The sequence below is a fragment of the Anomalospiza imberbis genome, chromosome 8 (genome assembly GCF_031753505.1).
Source record: "Anomalospiza imberbis isolate Cuckoo-Finch-1a 21T00152 chromosome 8, ASM3175350v1, whole genome shotgun sequence".
In the NCBI taxonomy this organism is placed as follows: domain Eukaryota; kingdom Metazoa; phylum Chordata; class Aves; order Passeriformes; family Viduidae; genus Anomalospiza; species Anomalospiza imberbis.
The window spans coordinates 13,000,413-13,021,984 of NC_089688.1; the positions used below are offsets into that span (position 1 = coordinate 13,000,413).

The 21,572-nt window shown below is 36.0% G+C and overlaps 1 protein-coding gene across 30 annotated transcripts in view; it reads left to right on the top strand.

The window, feature by feature from the left end:
• Positions 1-21,572, top strand: part of KCNMA1 (potassium calcium-activated channel subfamily M alpha 1) — a 420,412-nt gene that overhangs the window by 328,235 nt on the left and 70,605 nt on the right. For 14 of the 30 annotated variants that reach the window (XM_068197370.1, XM_068197376.1, XM_068197371.1 and 11 more), the window contains one exon: positions 3,636-3,809. The exons of the other annotated variants lie outside the window; for them this stretch is intronic. In XM_068197370.1, the coding sequence (XP_068053471.1) occupies positions 3,636-3,809 (174 nt within the window). The remainder of the gene's footprint in view (positions 1-3,635; positions 3,810-21,572) is intronic. 30 annotated transcript variants of the gene reach the window in all.

A 21,572-nucleotide genomic window follows, 5' to 3' on the forward strand; every position in this document is an offset into this window, starting at 1 on the left:
GATCATGAGAACTTGACGAATTGAAATAACATTGTGCATTTCAATTCTGAAGTGTCTTGGGACCTTTTTGTACCATTCGGTGGTCAGGAAGCCTCCCGTTCCTGCTCCTAAGCAGCTGCTACCTGAGAGAGATCCACTAGATGTCCTCGGAGCTCTACCCTGGCTACGCTGAGCCCAGGGAAAAGCCTAGTGACAGGAGCAGTACCAGGATGGGGTACAGCCTGTGGTTCACGAAAAATAAGGAAAGAAGGAATACTTTGTTCTGCTTTCTTTAAAGAAAAAAAAAAAAAAAAAAAAAGAAAAAAAAAGAAAAATATAAAGGAGCTGTTCGTTGACATTTTAGGTAGAGAATAATCTGCAGTTTCCTTTGCTTATTTTTGCAGCTGGAAATATTTCCCATTACTGTTTGTGAACTCTAAGTAACACTTCAGATCCAGACAATCTACACATTTTAACTGTACTTTTTGAGATCAGAAAGTAAGGTATAGTGAGATGCTTAGACATCTGGGGAATGATTCTTTCTTTTATAGAATGGAAGGCTACTGCCTTTTGAGAAAAATTGCATCTGAAAGTTTCTAGAAGTATTTATTTACTTTATAAGTAATTGAAAGAAACTTTGCTCTCCTTTTGCTGATAATTAGTTCATATGTGCCTTGTTTTGTAAATTATTTAAGGAGTCTTAATGTCCATAAAAACTTCCCCTGATATTTTTACTGATTAGTTTTACAAATATTGTGTGATTGTCATTATATTAAGTAGAAGGATCTGTCTTATCTTTTTTTTTCCCTATTTATTATACAATTCAAAATAGGAAAGTAGTTTCCTTTATGTCACAACTTTTGTTTTCACCAGTATCAAATTACAATTCTGTTCAACATTTATTATACATCTAGGAATAGAAATAAGTTGATTCTTATGCAGGTTCTACAGGTGTCAAATGAATTTAACACACACCCAGAGGCTGTTCTTAAGGTCCCCCTGTCTCTTTGATGATTCCCATTTTCTGTTATTGTTTATGGAAGTTTTATAGAAAATGGTATGTGTGTGGCTGAACCATTTAAAATCATTTCTGTGCTGTCTTTGATCTTGTCACTAGTCATCCCTACTAATAATGCGTGTTTTGTTTTATTTGAAATAAATATTGTATTTGGTGTGAATGTAACTGACTGTATAAAAGGAATGAAGAGTAACAGCATGTTTTCTTTCCAAAAGTTATTGCTCTGATATGCAGTTGCTTATATACTGGTTGAAACCCTTGTGGCAAGTCCTTTCTGCTACTTATATTTCCAGGTCCTGGCCTGTTTCCTGCATGTTAACGATATGAAATATTCAAATGATGCATGATTTCCAGAACAACTGACAATAATAGTTAAAAACAGTCCCTGAAGGGTATTGCTTTTGAGAAACACCATCATGTCCTTCCCCTGTTGAAGAGAAGGCCTTAAATTTCCAACTTTATTGGTTTAAGTATGATGAAAATGGTACAAAAAGTTTTCCTTCCCAGCCTTCTTTGCCCTTAAAGATGATTTCTTTTTAATTTCCATAAATGTGTCCTATCCTCTTATTGACTGTTGACAAGATATGTCCATAAGTAAATGAAAACCAGGGACTGTTACTAACCAATGACATAGCAGTTGGGAATTTCTGAGCAGTGTGTTTTGCTACAGCATTTGATTAGAAAAAGTCCTTCAAAACAGCTATAATTACAGCAAAATGGGCCTGCTTTTTTAACCTCACCTACTGTCAGTGTATCTCACAAATGCCCGTTATTTTTCTTTAATTTCCTTAAAAAATAAGAAAGTAGGCATACTGGAAAGACTGTCACACTTTTGGTAACTTATTTCACTTTTCTTTTGCTGTCCAACTTTTCAACTTTAAAGAATGTGTTGGGAAGAGTTAGAGGGAAAACATGGGAAAATGCTGTTTTGAATTTTCTATGTAGTTTGAATGTGTATGCATCAAAAGCTGCAGTGGAAACCTTCTTACTAAAAGCCAAGCTCTGAGGAATGGTATACTATGCAATGAACAAGCCTGATGCTGCATGATGAATTTCTGAACAGCTGTAAGATAACTCTACTAGGATGCTAAAGGAACATGGCATTAGTCATGTGAGCAAAGTTTTAGAGGAATGGGGTCGCTGCTGAAGAGATCACTCATTCATCTCCCTCAATGCCTGTTTTCCACAATCATAATGTTACCCTTGCTTGACAAGTATACTGTATGGCAAGCCATCAAGGCCTTAGAACAGGACTTGACCCATCTGAGTGATTTCAATCCCTCTTTCCCGGTGACTGTGGGATTAAGAAACTGGAAAAAAAAATTCTCTTAAATTTAATGTCATTACCATAATGCAAAAAAACATCCTAAACTGAAGGTACAGGCCAGAGAAACATTACCTTTTTTCTGCATTTGCTTTTAAGGTTTTGTTTTTGCCGGTCAGTGTTGTTTTGTTTTTAGTATAATTGAGTCAGTTCAATCTAAACCATTACCAAAAGTTGGTTCAGTGCAGCATGTGAAACAATCTAAGTGGCCTTTGGATTCCTTGAGACCTAAGCATACCTGATTCGGATGACATACAAAATTCCAGGATGGTAATTATACATGCATTTATAAAATAGGATGCTCTATAAATATGGAAATACATAACAAGGACATTCAGATGACTGAAAGATAAAGATGTTCTGTCTAACCTGGCACTTATTTTGGAACTAACACCTAATTCTATGTTCAGTTATTTTTTTCTTGATTGACTTTTTAATCCAGAGCAGAAACCATGCCAATGATTGGTTCAGCATGTTTCAGTGGACCAATGCTCTGTGTGCTTTTGGTGATGCCTTATTTGTGAACTGAACTTAATGTTGAGCATATTTACTATTTTTATTTTTGTCTCTTATATGGGCAAATTTTGGTATTCTGTCAAGAGTTAATTTGAATTCCTGAAGATAAAATGTAAGCAAAATTAATTTTTTTGAAAATTTTATTAATATATTGTAACTCTTTAATAATGTATACTTAATTGCAGTAAAGGTGTTCCTTGGCACAATTTAATACAGAAAAATTATTATAATACATTTAAGAATAAATATATGTATATATATGTGTGTATATATAATGCATATGTGTGTATGAGTGTGTGTATGTAAGAATATATGTGTATGTGTGTTTCTGTGTGTGTATACATACATATATATATTTATATATGAAGAAATCTCTGATTTTTACAGAAAACAGGATAGGCCAAAATATCTAATGGACTAGCAACTTTTGTTTTCATTTTAACCCAATGGTATTAATTGTGCCAAGGGAAAAGCATATTCTTAGTATTCTGTGCTTTTACTGTGTTCTATTCTGATCCAAACACTTGACTGTAAACAGTAATTTTTCCCCATGACTGCGGTCACCCTCTAAGACTGAACAGAAATAAAGAGCAATTAATCTTTTGCCCTACTTTTAATGTACAGCCAAAGTGTTATCAATAATCTCATTGCATTTTTTTTTCCCTGGGTCAAGACTGTTAACATTAACTAAGGCCTGTATTAAATCCCTTAAATTACCTTCCAGCTGCCTTGTTATATATATAACCTTGCCATTAACCTGCTGCTCTTCCTCTCCTCCCATCCAACACATGGTTATAGCCAAGATGTCCATCTACAAGAGAATGAGACTGGCATGTTGTTTTGATTGCGGACGCTCTGAGCGTGACTGCTCTTGCATGTCAGGCAGTGTACATAGTAACATGGACACCCTTGAGAGAGCCTTCCCACTTTCTTCTGTCTCTGTTAATGATTGCTCCACCAGTTTACGTGCCTGTAAGTTTTAACACCAACACATGCTGTTCCATGTTTGTGGTGTCTGTGGTATCATCCCTGTCTTGTGTCGTGCATTGTAGTTCTGTGAGTTTTACTGGGCTGATGCTTTTTCAAAAAATCAACCCCAAATTTGATCACAGCTCTGTATTTATATTTATGTTTTTATTTTTAATGCAAAAATGTAAATCATTATTTTGCTTTATGTGCTCTTTATGAAGCATCCTCTTGCAATAGCCTGCAGGACCTTAGTAGTACAGTGTTTGTGACATCTTTTCTATTTAATTAATACAATACAAAATGTCATTAATTAAGCAATAAGTTCTTTGGTGGAGGACCAGACCTGTGTCTAAATCTGTGACTGGTGCCAAGCGGGTATCTTTAATAATGCTGGCACTAGAGCACCATACAATGGGCAGTGAATAAATATACAAGACACAACGTAGTAGCTGAACTGTAGAAGCTGGAATTCTATTCTGTGCTGCTACTTTTAACTTTAGTTTTGATTGTAACTCTTTATTCTCAGCGAAGCAGGATCTTCCATCTAATACTGAAGCCACAGAAACATTTGTACTTTTGTAAAAACAGTTGTATTTTTTGTAGAACCTTTTTAGAAAAACTAGGTTGATGCAAATCCCTGGTACAAATGTTTTGAAATTAAATGTAGAATCTGTTCCATGGGACAGTAACATTCTGGAACATGCCCTGAAAGCTCTGTTGAAAAATCAGAGTCAAGAGGGAGAAGACAGAGAACCTAGAACAATTCTGCATGGCCATTAATTCTTCGGACAAGCTGTAGGGATTCCAAAGCTTGGATTATCAGTGTGATGTCATCAGCTGAGGAAGATTGTTAAATGGCTTTTTGTTCGTTCATTTCATTTTCTTGTCCTCTTTAGTTATTCTTAATAGGCAAAACTATGTCTTGGGACAGGAGCTGTTTTCCTTTCCCTACCCAAATGGCACAGAAAAGCTATAAAATTATTCAGATACAGCTATGAGAATAGACTGGAGTTTTGGTCCAAGGCAAGTCCTTATGGAGGAAAGTGCCTTCTGCTATGAAAACTATAATGTAGTTTTTAGATTATGCATCTGGTTGTCTTTTGGTACCATATGTATTGCAGTATGTAGCCCAAGTGGCAAATGATTTTGCTTTAACTACTTTGACTTATGAACTATTTTTCCAGTCACAGATATAAAAATTCCATAATTGTTACATTTCTTTTGTCTGAAGACCATATTAATTAAAAGCATTCCAGTAGGATTTCTTGGAGATTTTACCAAAAGTCATCTCTCTCTGTGTATAAGCACTCCAAACATCCTAGCTGTCTACTTGCTTGCAACTCATGTATCACCATAAGATGGATGGTTCCAGTTTTAAATGCAGTTCTAAATAATAGGAGGATTTATCCTTTAATGAGAATTGAGTAAAATGTAGTAAAGCATACTTTGTTAAGAAAAGTGAACAAGAAACCTTCCTGTATTGAGAATTACTGCAGGCAGTTTTTTGTACAGTGTAACAGCCTCAGTAACACCATGCCTGGTAGAGTTTGTAGAGTACAGACTGGTGCCGAGAGTTTGTGGCTGGGTCCTGGTACTGGTGTTAACAGCAACCAGAGTAGTATAAATTAATATGTACCCTGCAAGTAGGTAAAATTTCTGCCATTAGCACTGTTTGGCAAGGAAAGAAAAACTAATTTGTAGGTTTACCATAGCTTTCAAGTCCACTTAAGACTCTACAGAGGCAGATAAAGTAAACATTTTTGATTGTGTTGCCTGCTGAGCCAAAACCCTCCACAATAATGGTATTATTTCCAACAAAAGCCAGAGCTTTTTGGGAAACATGTTAGAGCTATGTTATATTTTGAAGGATAAGTGATATTGACAGCTTTGTGGATTTTTAACATCCTATCCTTCATGGGCCTTTTCCCCCCTTCATCACTCCATCAAATCAAAAGAGATCTCAGTCTTCCCCTTGTGAGACTAGTCACCTTTGGCTGTTAATAATAAGTACAAAAATCAATACCAATTCACACTCCTTGCAAGCAGCATAAGCCTTTCTTTTCCAATTAAAATATATATATGCACGCAACGTTGCACTGGCAGGGCTTCAATAGAAATCAGTGTGTTTTCTTTGCAGTGCACAGGGGTCGGACGATGCCCATCTTGACAGAGCTAGTTAGCTCAAAGAATGGTGGGGAGAGTCAGCTTTTCATTAAATATGAGCAGATGTGAAATGTAGAGTGTTTGACAATTAGAAATGGCAGCAGCAGGGCCCCAGAATCAAAGTGAGGTCAGATTGGTGGATCAGATTACCTCTCTTACATTCTTTAGTTGTTCTGAAAATCATTTTAAATTAGTGTCTGTGGAGCCATGATGGGTTTTGCCCTTTGTCTTTTATGCTACGACTGTATTGTTTCCCCAGACACTCATTAAAGGTCATTATACTATTACAGGGCTTGCTTTGGTCGTGGTGCCCCAGTTGTGTTGGTCTGCTTCTACAATTGCTTAATGTACTTCTTTCTTTCTTTTTTTTTAAACTTTTGCTTATAAAAGCAGGCTTTTTTTCCAAGGTAAATAAAATCACAGACCATTGTGGGCAGCTTCTTGAAACAATGAGTAGTTTTTGTAAGAATTAGTGCTGTTTCTAAAAATCGGATGTTCAGTAGAAGATATCAATTTACATATTCAGTAGTGTACACAGGATTTAATCTTTTAATTGTATAATCTGCAGAGAAAGTAACACTTGCGGTGTATTTTCCACTGTGAATGAGTCTCTCTGTTATTATATTGTTTCTACTTTCAGCAAATGAAAATGGTATTTTCATTAGATATAATTACATTAAAAGAGCTTTTGAGTTTATAGGCTATTTTCTGAAAAAATATACTTACAGTTTTTCTAAATGTAAGGGAAGAGAATTTTAAGTCTTTTTTTGTATCTACATTTTTTTCAGGTTTAGCTATATTTGGTAGATTGCTACATGAATAGCAAATGGTCCAAGTATTTTTGCATTGGAGACTCAAGTCAGTTAGAGTGAAGAGAGGCACTTAGCCACTGAAAAACCTGGGGTGGTTTATGCAATGAAATTATGTTATTAGCAAGTGTGATGTTTCTGCTTAGGTCTGTGCCAAGTCTTGGGGGGTGCCATTCAAATGATTAATTGATACAGACAGAATCTTAACCTGAACCATTAAATTTCTGTGTTTCTCCATCACCATATGGCTGTACTTCTCAGGAACATGAAAAGTTCATGTTCCTAAAGGTAACCTTTCCTTAAGTTGTTGCACTCACTGCCGTGGGAATTTAAATTTTTCAGTGATATTCTTGATATTAGGCCCAGACATATCTAATTCAGCTTGTAAGAAAACATGCTTTTGCGTTCTCTGGTAGTTCTGAGAAGCTTTATGGGAAGACTTTTGCTTTGGTGAATATCAGGGATCTCTGGAGACAAAGTAAAAAAATAGTTATTGCTATATTATGAATTCAGGCCTCAGCCCAGACTCATATATCTTCCATGGAACGACCATACTAAGAAAAGTTGGAAAAAGCTTAACTTTTGAAAGAAGCAAAGCATGTATCTACCTGTGTGCCAGACCCAGTTTACAGTCATATATTCCATATATCCATATATCCATATATCTACTATCAGCAGGTTTTATTCTGTACCGGCAAGTTAGCTGCTGAATCTTTCTCAAAGGACCTAAAATCACATTCTGCAAGGTTAGGTGAACATTTTGGATACCAAGGTTAGTAAACTGTGCTGAAACTCTAACTGGTAATGGGACTGTAGCAGGCCAAGAAAAACTCCAGCTTCTGCATTGACTTTAGACTCTGCCTGTGTGTCTTTACAGCTGGAAAAGCCAAATTCTGTACTGAGAGTTGAAATGATGTATAGCTTACTGATTTATCCAAGGAGATGGATGCATAACAGATGCAGACATTGGTCAGTGTATCTAAAACTCATCAGTTGTGTAAATACACTTGGGCTTTTCCAAATGAGTTGACAATTGTTAAGTCCCTGGAACAATCCCTCCAAACTAAGCTGTTTTCAGAAGGTAGAATGGTAAAAATGAGACAACCTGGCTCATTGTTAGGTAATATAAATAATGCGGCATGTAGTTTTTCAGGTGAGTTTTGTGATGCAGCATATATCCCTTTGATGATGAGAGTAAGCTCTGCCCAATTTGTGATATCTGTAACAAGGAGATGAACTCCCACATCATCATGGGTTGGAGGCACTGCTAAGTTTAGCAGTGAAACCTTTGAAAAATTGGGATAGTGGAGGAAGGAAAGATCAAAAAGTCTGCTTTTAATTTCTTTAGGCCTTTATGTTGAGTAGTGATTCTTGCCAGGGTCACAGGAAGGGACTAGTGAGTGGCTTGCTTTTATGGGTACAAGCTAGGAAAGATGCTGTCTGCATCCTGTGGAGTGAATTTAGCAGAGGGTCTTATGCAAGGTGACATGGAAATTATGTTTGCATTTTTAGTTCCTGAGTGTGGCTGGTTGTCACGAAACTCACCATGACAGTTTTTTACCACCAGGCAGCAGATTCTTCCTGTTACCTCCTTGGTGTGGGACAGATGCTGGCCAGTTAGGTCTCCTTCTCTACTGCTTTCGAGCTATTTCAAGCGACAGATGCCAGAGCTGGCTCGGTTTCAGCTTGAGCATTTCTGTCATAGCCCTGCCTTGAGCCCAAATTCTGACCTTTACTATATGAAGTAAAGTATTTATGAACAAGCAGTGGCTTGATCCAGAGCAGGCTTAGAGCAAATGTCAAGTGTCAAGTCAGTCTCCTGGCTCCTTATACCACCTGCATTAGGAACCTGGATTAGACTCTAGACTACAGCATTGACTGCCTTAGGCTTTATGGGTCTGGAGAGACATAACTTATTAACAAAGAGTTATTAAATTTTTATCAGTTTTATAACGCAATGTAAATGCCTTCTATGAATCTACATTGTATTCATTATCATTTAAAACGTTAATTAAGTCAAAGTTGCATTTAATTTACTTCTAAATGTGCCTTTGGGAGGAAGCTTTTTAAAACAGCTGTAGGATTGAGAAGCTCATTGATGCTGGGAAGTTGTTAGTACCATTTTTCAGGATAGGTCCCCCAAATTGAGTGCCATTTTGACTCTTAGCTAGTTTGTGTGGTTGTTATTGGGTAAGGTCTCTAATTAATATTGAAACAACAACAGCAGAAAACTATCAGCTCATGCTAATCACAGAGGCACTTTGATACGTAATTCATGTTCTTTTCCAATTACTTTAAAACTAAAAAATTTGTTATGTAAATCCTGTACATAGCATACTTGTTATAATTTTTTTTTCTTTCCTATCCTTATTCTTTGACTCCTTTTATAATTCGAGGAAAAAACATATTCACTGATTTGGAATATTTCCCCTCAGATTGAGAGGAAAAGAAATCTTCTGGCTTATATTTTACACATTTTATGTAATCTGAAGGTATTGTAGAATATAGAAGGAGGTGCTCATTGAAGGATACAGCAGACCACAATATTGTTTCAACATATAAAGTGGAATGCAGTTTAGTATAAAACACCCTAGAATGAAAGTCCTTGCTTTATGTATGGCAGTGGTTTTGCTTTTGATGCGTTGTGATATAAAACCAGGAGAAATATGTAAAAAATCAAACACAGTGGATCCATCACCTGATTATTCCAGGAGACCTCTAGCATATTTAATATGTGCATACCTTTAATCAGGTTTGCAGTGACATTAGTAGTCACTAATATAAATACTATGTGGCTCATACTTCTAGAACTGGAAGCAGGGGCAGCCAACCTATTTCTTACCCAGGCTAGGGAAATATATTGAATTACAACAAGAGATCTTCAGATTTTATCAAGGTCAGTGTGGGTCCAGCAGAGTGGATCAGCCCCCAGTCTGAAAGTCAGAAGCAACTTATAAGACAATTTTTCTGGGTCTTTGTATCTTCTACTGAGTACCTAGGACCTTCTGAGGTATTTGTGTATTTCAGGAAACAGAACCTCATGAACTATTTATGTTCTGCATGAAAAGAGGAGATTGTTGTCATATAACTCCATATGTGGTTCTTGAAGTGCCACAAGACAAGCGCTCATGCTGTACTGTTGCTTTGATTAGAGTTATAGTAGACAGGAGGGGGTTGGACAGAACACATGAGGAAAAGTTTTAATTTATTTTTAAAAAATCATAAATACATTTATTTCAGTATGTAAATTCTTAACTATGTTGATAATATACTTTAACATAGATTAAAGTTCCATCATCCTTTCACTGTTTGAGACTATTCAACAACTTATTTTAGCATTTTTTTATACTATGATATATCTTTCCTTACGATACTTTACTTAATAGTGAATGCTGTAATTCTGTGATTCACTTATTATCAAAGATTTTGTGAAGCATAATGTATATTGTCTCACACAGACATGCTTCACTGATACTGATCAGATCTTGTTAGCACAGTACAATTATTCTCAAAAGGAAGGGTGGAGAAAGCATTATTACTGTGTAAGATTTGTCTGGTGTTATCTGGTCAAACACTCCTGTGTGCTTTTTAGTTTGACTGGAAATTTTACCTTGGCAAATGGGAAACAAAAGTGCCAGAAGGCAAAGATCCCAATCTTGACTGTGCCACTGACTTACTACGTGACTATAGTTCTTCTTCCCCTCAGAAAATGAAAATACTCTATTCCCAATCTATTATACTATATTACATTTTGTGCTGAGAAGTGCTTTGAGATCTTTACATTTTGAAGTCCTAAATATAAGCCTGAATGTTGTTTTGACATAGTTATTCCCCTTCAGAGGCCAATTTTCAGATTTTCTGATCATTGCTTAAGAATGTAGATGCACAGCAAGAACGAGAGGAGAGTGAAATGGGTACAAGACAAAAAGGTGTGGGGAAATTGCCATAACTGCCTTGCTGCTGTCTAATTTAGAGAGGTTTAGAAAGGGTATACTGTATGATAGGGCAGGAATAACTTGAGTTTATCTGCATCAGCAGAGAAGTATCTCTACTGCCATATTTTTAAAATAATCTGAAGTTTTCAGCTGCTTCTGAACTTTAATTGGAATGCAGACCTTGTTTACTATGAGGAACTGCTGAAGGAAAACCAAAAATTCATTATAGCATCTTTGATCTTTGTCATGCAATTTCCTTTGTTCGTTCTTGCATAAAAGATTTTGCTTGCACTACGCATGTTCCTTTCTCCTAGTCCCATGTTCCTGACATTATTTTCACTCTCTCACTCCATAATGCTATGTGTTCCCTGACACAGCATGTCTGACAATATGGAGAGAGATTTTACATCACCCTATGCTATGGAGGAAGACTGGCAACAGGAAATGGAGACTGTGTTTTTGAGCAAACTGTTGCCAGAAGGAACTGTCAGGTGTGCCATCTAACAATGGACATAGTTTGGTCTAAGATTAGCCCTGCTTCTGTCATACTTAGATGATCCCTTATGGAATTGGTCATTAAGTAAAAATAGCAGCTTGACACATGGAAAGTAATTTATAAGGCAAGATGAATATTTGCCTAGCTGGTAAAGTTTTATTGGCTGATAGGACAAAGATTCTTCTTGAAGAGAATAAAAACAATTCCAAGTTTTGAGCCAAATGTAGAGATGATGCTTATTCCTGTTCCATGAGCAAAATGTGGTAAATCCATAGGTGCAAACTGGTACTATATTTCATTAACAAGCATTTGTCCAAAGATTTTTTTTTTCTTTTATTCATGCTTTAGCTCTATTAGAATTATTCCTGATCTACCAGAACATGCAAGGACTGCCAAGTTCTCTGTGATCAGTTAATCACAAGATGGGCGTCAGCAAGGAAGTGATACAGTGTTTATTTAGAATTGCAAGGTATGAAAATGACTATAATTCACACGTTGAGACAGCAGAAGGATGAGAAAAAGTGAGATGCACTGCTGAATAGAACAGTGTGTACTTTTCTGGCTTCTGCTACATACTGTCCTTTCCAACATATGGGACATGTTTCCCAAATATTCAGATGACATGCTAATATTTCTCATCAGTGATGGACTCCTAACAATTCTTCTATCTTGTCTTGTTTATGACAAGAAACACTGTTTTTTACTTTGTTCTGAACAAAGCCAATAAGCTTTCCAATGAGTAAAACATAGTTTGCAAACTCTTGGATGCTAATAACTGCTTTTGGTGTTCCACAGAAAAAAGTATTTACCCTATTGTGTGAGGTTGCACATTTTGAGTTCTACTGATGTAAAATTTTAATTTTTGACAAGTAATATTTTGTGTAAATTGAGACATGAAAATGTAATTTCTGTTTCATTTTTTGAACAAAATTCTGCAGAGAATGAAAGCAGTTTTCAATAAGTTTTCAATTTTTAGAAATATCTAAGTTTTTCAATAGTTCTTAAAAGATGGATTTTTTTTCCACCAAAATTTGTGTTCCATAGGAAAGTTATTTAAGGAAAAATAAATAAGTAAATAGATAAATACATATATGAAGAATTTAATTAAATATATTTTGATTATTTGTATTCAAGAGTCTCCCTGCCCTGAGTAACAAGGTATACCTTACTGATTTTTTCATTCAGACATAGGAGAAAAGATGAGAAGACACTAGGGCTGGGACAGATGTCAGTCTCAGCAGAGATTCTGTAATGATAATCATGGTGCAAAGATTGCAGGGCCTGGAGTCAGTAATGTGATCCTCACTATTTAACAGGATCCTTCCATACAAGGAGTCCAACGTGCAGGCATCTTACACTTCAGAGAGTTACATGACTCAGCAGAAGCCCTTGGTTATGTTTGGAGATGAAGAAACAATTTGCAGTGCCAGGGAAGACAAGCCAAGAATCCAATCCCATAGTCTGGACTTGACTCATCTTACATGAGTGAAATTCTGTAAGAGCAGGGATTGACGTTTTAACTCGCTGACACCAGATCCTCCTGCATGTTAATCTATGAAGAATGAATTCTGTGCCCTATCTGCACTTCAGTATGCCATTATCATATAGTTTTGGTGTTCTTAGAACTCCCTACACCTGAATTTGCCTCTTTCAAGTATAGGATTATTTAAATTTTTTGCTTCAGTTCTCCCCTGTTACCACTATCACATGTAGTTTTTTATTAGAGCGTGATCTGTGCAGAACTTTCTGACTTTCAGTTTTTTTCTGAATAATCCCTGGAAATACTATCTCCTACTTCAATGAAAGTACCTACTCTGTTTTTGGATTCAGGATTTCTAGTGTTAGCAAGTCTGTTGGCTGATCAAATGTAAAAGGTCTTTTTGATTGGCTGATTGAGTCTTTGAATGCTGCAGCTCATTCATCAACTTTACTGGTATTTCTGTGGCCAAATAATAAAATTCTTGTTTTGCATTTAAAATTGTAGCTTCAGGGCAGGCCACAATCATATCTTTAGTTTTGTATATTCTGCCTCAATACTCAAGCCCCACATACTCCTCAGGAAACATCCTGAAATTGTCCCTTGGGTCTCACAGATTTCCCCAGCAGTATCCTTCAGTTCTGCCCATGAGGAATATAAAATATGTCAAAATATGTGTTTGGTTTTAATCTGCCCTTAGCATAAGAGTCTTTTGTGTGCCCTCTTCTTTCTCTTCAAACAGGACAAAATAAAACCCTCAGAGGTAGAGCTCCAAGCAATTTGATTTTGGAAGATGACTTCCTTGACAGCTGTCAGTGTCCCCTGAGCATAGGATTTCTGGATGCTTTCAGTATCTGACTCTCAAAACATCTGGCAGGAAGAGTATTTCCAAATACATTGGCATCCTATGGCATTTGTGTTTGATATAGTTTCTTTTAGGGTAGTAACTGACTTGTAAATCTTATGAAATTTCAAACATCAGTTTTTTCTTTGTTGGAGAGAGGTCCTCAGCTCCAGGTAATTCTAGAGTTTATAGTGAACTTGCTGTGATAAGACAACAGAAATCTGGGCAGTTCTGTGGTTTCCTGCAGAATCTGCTTTCCCTTTTTAAAATTTTATCAGTCTTCTCTCTTCCTTATCATGCTACCTGCTTTGAAAAGGGACGTCACCTGTATTTAATTTTATACTCTCAGTGTTTAAGTGATTTTTGGGCTGAGCACACCAAGTAACCTGCTAATTCAACACCTTGACAATCCTCTCCAAAATTCTCCATTGCCTTTTTTCCTCTCCTCTTGATTCATTGCACTGTGTGAGAACAGTGAGGATGCTCTGTTGACCTCCCTTTCTTTCTTTGGTAATGCCCATATTCTCATCAAGGTTTGTTTAATGAATCCAGAAGTACCAAGCACAATGCAGTTGGGTTTGATGAAATTTTCTTTCTAAAGCTGTTCCTCATCATGGGTTGTGATCTGTAAGATCCTTGTCATGAACTAAGCAAGGCTGGCATCTCCCTGTAGCTTTAGTATCAAAGTAAAAAGTAAAAGGACAAAACATATGTAGATCTTTTTTTTTAACATGGATATCAGATTAGTTGGGTAGATTCAGTATTACTTGCTTTCTTTCTCTGTTGCTAGCCTATGTAATTTTATGCTATTGTGGTTGGTCTTACATGAAGGGAATGTGAGGTGGCATGCTTTCCCCTTTCACAATATTTCAAAAGAGTTGAACCCTAGTTGCTGCAGAAATTGCAATCTTATCAGTAGTTTTTTTAGTAATAGGGAAATTATTTGAGAGAATTCATTACAATAATTTTTTATTTTATGTGGAGGTATTTTGATCCTATTCAAGTTGTGTTTGAAAAATATGATCCTTGTAACATCCATCCTTTTTAGTATTCCTTCTATGAGAAATCAAAATTATGATGTAAGTAACATTGTTATTCGTTGTAACTGCTGGATTTCTTAGCTTATGCTTTATTTTCCACCCTTATGGGAAGCCCTTGCTTCCAATAGCAAGCAGTTTCGGCCAGTCTGCTGTGAGCTTTTTCCAGAGATATGAGTTTTGGGTTTTTTTGTTATTGTTGTGGTGTTTTGCTTCCTCCTTTTTTTTGCCATTATTTACCTAAAAATTATGTGCTATACTTCCCTAAATTTCCATAGCAATTGATTGTATTTTGTCTCCATTTTTGCTATCACTATTTTTGCTATTGTTTTGTAGATTTAATCTTAGTCATTTATATCTTGGTTGTTTTCATATTCCTAGATTTAACAGTTTAGTATTGGTTTTTAGATGCATTTGTTCAGAGCAAGAAAAAATCTTCTCAAGAATGGAGTATATTGTGGAATAAACTAAAGTGGGGATCACTTAGAAAAAAATACTAATTTTTTAGAGTATTTAAATGTGTATCTTTGAGTAATAAAACCTGCATATATGACAACAGCCTTTTAATACAACCGGTTCAATCTATTTGATTAATGTTTACCATGTGACTTACAGTACTTTGCATAAAACAATTTTTTTGTTAACATTGCCTGCTTTTATGAAAGCCATAATTCAGCTAATAGAGTATTGTTAAACTGCAACCAATCTGCTAAAAATCTCTTCTGGTAACAACATTTCTATGTATAAGAACAACTGAGAAATACTGCACTATATTTATGCATGGGTTGGAAGACAGGAAAACATCACTGGGTCTTGAAACTCCCTGTAACCAGCAGGTGGTGGTGCTGGCTTAGAAATCAGTAGTGGTTGAGGAGTCTGCAAGAACTTCATTACGTATTGCTTTGCTAAGGAAACAATTTTATAAAAAAAATATATTTCACATGGCTCTTTTAAATTGTATACAGTTTTTCCCACAGAGGTGTGTGCAGTGTAAGCACTTGTTTCTAGAGCCAGTGTCTAAATAAATAGGCACAGCATTTATACTTTACATATGAACTTATATGATGGCCACACAAGTAACAGGAGTGTGAAGACCTCCATCCCAGAGGAATATTACAGCTAAGTCTGAAAGGGTGCTGGGGATCACTGAGCCTGATCCTATGAAATTTTAGTAAATGGAAGTTCTTCCACTGATGTGGGTGAAAACTGAATAAGATTGATGATAAGAAAGCCAGAGTTAAATGCTAATATTTCAGCTCTTGTTGTTCAGAGACACAGACATTTCTACACCCTTTTCTTCAAAAATAAACACAAGCCAAAAGAAATTTAATGGTATCAAATTTTACAAAGTAAAAAATATGAAGAAAACCCGAATTTATCAGTCACATGTTAACCACCTAGTTACAAAACAGAAACAGCCTCAGCCAAATCCTATCAAGAGTGTTTTCAAAAGTAAGGCAAACTCATGGGGAAGCAGAGGAAGAATTGAAAAAAAAAAATACATAAAATCTTAGAATTTAAGAATACAATCCCCTGGATTTATAAGAAGTGTAGAAAAATCTTTACTTTGTGGTATTGGCAGGGACCTAGTCTGGCTTCTTGTAATGAGCAATGTAGATGAAATTTTATTTCAATTTAAAACTTTAGGATATGCAGGTTGGAATTACACTGGAAATATGTATTTTTAAGATGCCAAGATAAATTGTCATTTCTAAATGGAAAACCGTAGTAATAATTCTAATCAGATTTCTGCTGGATGAAATCTACACTTCCCAATGTTTGCAGGAAGGAAACAGTTGCAACAAGACTGAGCTGAAATTTGTGGAGTCCTGCTCCAAAGGCATGGAAATACTGCTTTCCTGTGCACTGAAATACTCTGCCTGACAAACACAATCTATGCTGTAAATACAAGATTTCTAATCCCAAGGAACAGAGCAATCACCAAGGACTCCTGTGCTTACTTTTACTCTTATTTACTTCAAGGAATTGTATATTTTTCTCTGAATTTAATGGAGCTGGGTGAGTGTATACAGTAAAGTGATCATAGGCACAATGATGAGTGGCCTTTTAAATTTAGATTTTTTTTTTAATAATAGCTTATTTTTTGTCCACAAGTAGAACTTCACTGTTTTCTGCAGTGACTGATCAGATTGTGAGTGTGTTTAGTCACTAAGGGGAAACTTCCTTAACTTTGTAAAAAAAGGTAGATTCCTCCTACAGTATAGCAGAACTGAATGACTACAGTGTGCCCTTGCTAGTGTTGCAACTTCTTCCTCTGTGTCCCTTATAGTGGTGTCAAAATCTTCTTTGAGGCAATAGGACAATACACTTCGGGTTGCAATGCATTGAAACAAGGAGAGTCTGTGACAATGCACAGAATATTATAATTTTCTCTCTGTTGCTACTCTTAAAGAATCTTCCAAAGATGTGTCTTTTGGCTTTACATGTCACACCTTGGGGAACTGCCAAAGGGCTGCTCATAAGGAAATCAGCTGCTCTTTTATTGACACTATTTTTTTTAAGGAAGGGAAATAGAAGCACAGAAATAAAAAGGATGTTAGAGTTATTCAATGTTAGAGGTACACTTTTGTGTCTAATAAAAAAACCAAACCACCAAATGCTGTAATAACAATATCACATATGAATATAGTATATTTTTATGGAATGTATTCCAAATGCGCTTTTCAAACAGCAGTAGCAATATCGCAGTCTTAGACCTGCTAAATCTGAGAAAATTAGAGATTAACAGCCACAATTTCACATCATTTGGTCACTTGAATTCTAGCAAGATCTGTGAGTAGTAAAATCCTTTAAAACAGAATTGACTACAAGCAAGCCACCCAAGGCTATGTAACCCAAGATCAGTGGTAAAACTAAATCCCAGTCAGGAGATTCCCAACCCTTTGCTTGTAGCCATGGGATCATCAGGTAGTCTGTTAAAATGTTAACATGTGGCTTTGAGCAATCCTTTTGTACTTCACTGTGCTGGAAACAGCAGCTGGGGCTCCAAAATCATAGTGCTATAGCTGCTTGTGACTTAGTAGGAACCACAGGGTTTGAAAAGCTCTTTTCCGACACATGGGGTAACATTTTCTATAGCTCCTCCTCCACGTTCAGACCAGAACAGCTTGTTATAATGAAGTAACATAATTTAAAATTTAACTCAGCATATTTGCACTTGCCATACCGATGAGACATGTTGACTTTCCTTATTCTCCAAAGTGCACTCTCAAAAGACAAAGTTAATTCCCTTCACTTTGATGCTTGTCTGGAGAACAGACCCCCCTGAAAACAGACCATGTTCTGTTTTAAGTTCTATGGTTTAGGCACATCTCCATTTCTTCACCCTTTCCCAAAACAAACTTTACTTTATCCAAATAGTATTCTATATGGATATGACATGTGGAGAAGTCAATTGGACAATTAAATGGACAGGGGGAAAAAACAAGTCCACTGATGCTTTGCTTTTTTTTTTTAACTTTTAATTTGACAGTTTTCCTATAACAGTATAATGACTTGAATAAACAATTAGGGAGTGAATCATAATTTGAAAAGGCAGTGGAGAATGAAGACTAAAAATCGAGAAAAATGTATGAGAGAATACTAAAATATGATTTATAAAATATGTTCAAGGTTCAATGGACCTATGACTTAGTCTAAATATAAATTAGCATTTGATTAGGAATTCAAGTAGCTTTTTTCTACTGTGGAAACTTGGCAGGGAAAAGAGAAGATGTTTGTTATGTACAAATAGTGTACTATTGTCTATATACCTCTGTATTGGAACGAGAAACCAGATCCATGAAATCAGAAGCCTTTCTTCTCAAAATTGCACATGCCAATGTCTGTAAAATCCTGTATATATGGGAAAGGCTTGCTTGTCTTTTATGACAGCATATACATGAGTTATGAACAGCTCCTGATCTGAAGTCCGCTGAAGTCTGTGTAAATGTTTTTTCTGACTTTAGTGGACTTTGGATCAACCACAGTTTGGAAAGCCTTAAACCACTTTGCTTGCTGAAGTCATAGTGAAAGAGAAGTGATAATAATTGATACAGCATTCATATTAATTATTTTATTGAATTAAACTGGAGGAGCAAAGAAAAAATACCATATTTCTGTGGTAACCTTAGGGAATTTCTCTACCTTTAAAAACAAGTACAAACGGTATAAATCCAAATGCCAGACATTTTCACCAAAATATTCAAGTTATATATTTTCTGGGTTTCCAAAGTCCTTTGTAGTCTATTTTTCATTCTATATACAAATTACTCTAAAAGATCAGGAACTTTAAGTCTGTATTGATTTCACTGAATATCAGAGCAGCCATCTTAAATTAATAATAGGATCCATCATGGCAAGATTCCACATTTGCTGTTAACTGTCTTTTTTTCAGCATTCAAGGAAAAGCAAAGATGAGAAATATATCTGTAGCTGAGTTTCAGTTCTTAATGTGGGAGTATAATTAAGACTGAAAGACCTTGTATTATTAATACAAAATTTAAGTACTAGATACTAATAGAAAAGAGAAGGGGAAAAAAAGAAAAAGTAGTAGACACAATACATTTGTTTTGAAATTTTATGTGCCTTTAGCCAAAAGGTACAAGCCTGGGACAAAAAGAGGGCAAAACAGAAATGAAGTATTTCTTGATCTGCAGTTTCAAAAAGAATGTCTCATGTTAGCACCATTCAGTATTTGCAAAATGTTCTGATGATGCATTCCTGACATTCTTGGATTTTGATGTTTTATCTGCTTCAAGTGGCACACACTGCAACTAAAAGCCAGCCTTACCTGCTTTTCTAATGGTGTTAGTGTGTAGATATGCAGCGTATCATTTTGTAGTAAAAAAACAGAATGAAATCCATTTCCCTGAGTTTGTAATGCACATAGAAACAAAAGCAGCAATCCTGTTTCATTTGAATTACCATTTCAGACACCAAGCAAATGCTGCTCCGCAGTTTCTAAAATTAACGTTCTTGTAGCTCATCAAGCACCATTACATTGTTGTTTCTAGTGAATGATTTCATTACATCTGTTACCACCAAAAAAATCAAGTAAATTTGTAAAATAAATAGTTCATTGGCAATAAATGATTTTTAGAGGATGAATAATGTGGGGTGGTTTTTTTTTCCCAACAAATAACAAATGTTTTGATTAAATCATATTTCAATACTATGCTAAATTCCAACCCCAACTAATTTGGCACATTTTCGTTTTTGAAACTACCTTTGATAAGAAATGCATTACAAACTCATCAGTTTAGCTTCCTGTTAACAAAGAGACAGCAGCCGTCTGGATTATTCTAGATCCGCAGTGAAACTGCCACACTATGTATGCTCAAAGTAAAGCTGTGCAAGTTTGACAAGGGGCAGATGAATCCAGGAGTTATTGTGCAGGGGTTTAAGTCTATGCGGCAGCTGACGGTTGAAATAATCATCTATACATCGCTCTGAGCTAGCTGAGGAAAGGTTGAAGCTGTATATTTTCAACATATCTAGCCTAATGGTTAATCTGTTGTCTTGTACAGGGGGTGCTGGGTGGAATCACAGCAATAGCTGACAGTTTGGAGGAATTGCTGTGGGTATTTTCAGTTGCCTGATTCACAAAGTGGTAGGTAGAAAAAAGTCTAAACAGGCTTGTCATTGAATGAGGCAAGTCATGCTCACTGTCACTCCCATCAAAAGAACTCTGGTAGCCAAAAGCTCAATCAGCATATTGATTATTTGCATTTAGTAATACAAGGCTGCAGCTTGTCTTCACCCCCTCCACCCCCATGAAAGCTGAGCCAGATTGTAGAATGGTGACTGCTCCTTTGGAGGTCAGCTTGGAAGATGTTCAGGAGAAAGACATCAGTTAAGTTGGGGGACGAAATAAAATATTTCTTCAAACCAAGATAGTTTAACTGTTAGAAACACTCTCTTTATTTCTAATGCTGGATCTGACATATCTTCACAGTGACATGGCATTACTCACTACAGAGATTAAGGGGGTGCAGTATGAATTAGACTGAAACAAAAATGAAGTATCTGCAAGTGACAGCTCTGGCTGATGGCTGCCTATGAAGGAAAGCACTGTGCTAGTGTCTGGCGAAAAACAGTGCTGAAAGCCTAGCAGCTGATAGGGATGGGGGAGGAAAGGAGCACTGGGTATCGGTGGTGGTTGTTTAGAATGTCTGGTTTTGGTCAGGATATTTTTTCTTCTTTAAAACACATTTTCATCTTCCCTTCCAGGCAAATCATGCTGAAGCCAGTTTCAGCCATTTTGTTGAAAGCACTGTACTGGTATTCTGCCTTGTTACATTTAAATTAAAGCTCAGCCCTGTTTTAAGTTATGGCAAGTGTATGCTCACAAAGAATAAATAGAGATTGCCACAGGCATTAGTTTAACTACATTTGTTGTTTTAAAAATGTTCAGGGAGTTGCAGATTGCAATTCAAATTATCTTCATTATAATAAATAAAATGTATAGAAATAGAAATGGGCATGATTCCCTAACGCAGTCTGTAGGCAAGTGTATATTCATTGAGCTTGAAAGGGAGTTCCTGAGGGTGGGGGTAAGGAATAGGAATATATGCAACTTCAAAATACCTTTACAATTGTATTAATATATCACATTTTATACATAATTTTTTAAATCTATCTAATAGTGACATGCTTCTTGGGCAAATTCTGTACAGTATTTATTAAAAGTAGATAGTGTACCCAGGGTGCAATTAGAAAATACTACAGAAAATATAATTTCTTACCCCTACTTTACTTTTATCCTGTTCCTTACAGTTTGCCATTCTCAAAAAGTAGTTTAAAATTTGGTCTCAAAATGGCTCTCAAAATATTCTTAGGTAATAATAATGCCTTATGGATACATGACGATGTACTGAACAGTTCTAAGGAACTTAGGCAGCATTAAAAATGCAGGCCTGTGATGGTTTACATTGGAAATAAAGTCAGATGTCATGCCACATAAAAATAATTTAATCGAACTATGACTAGAAAAATAGTTCTGTT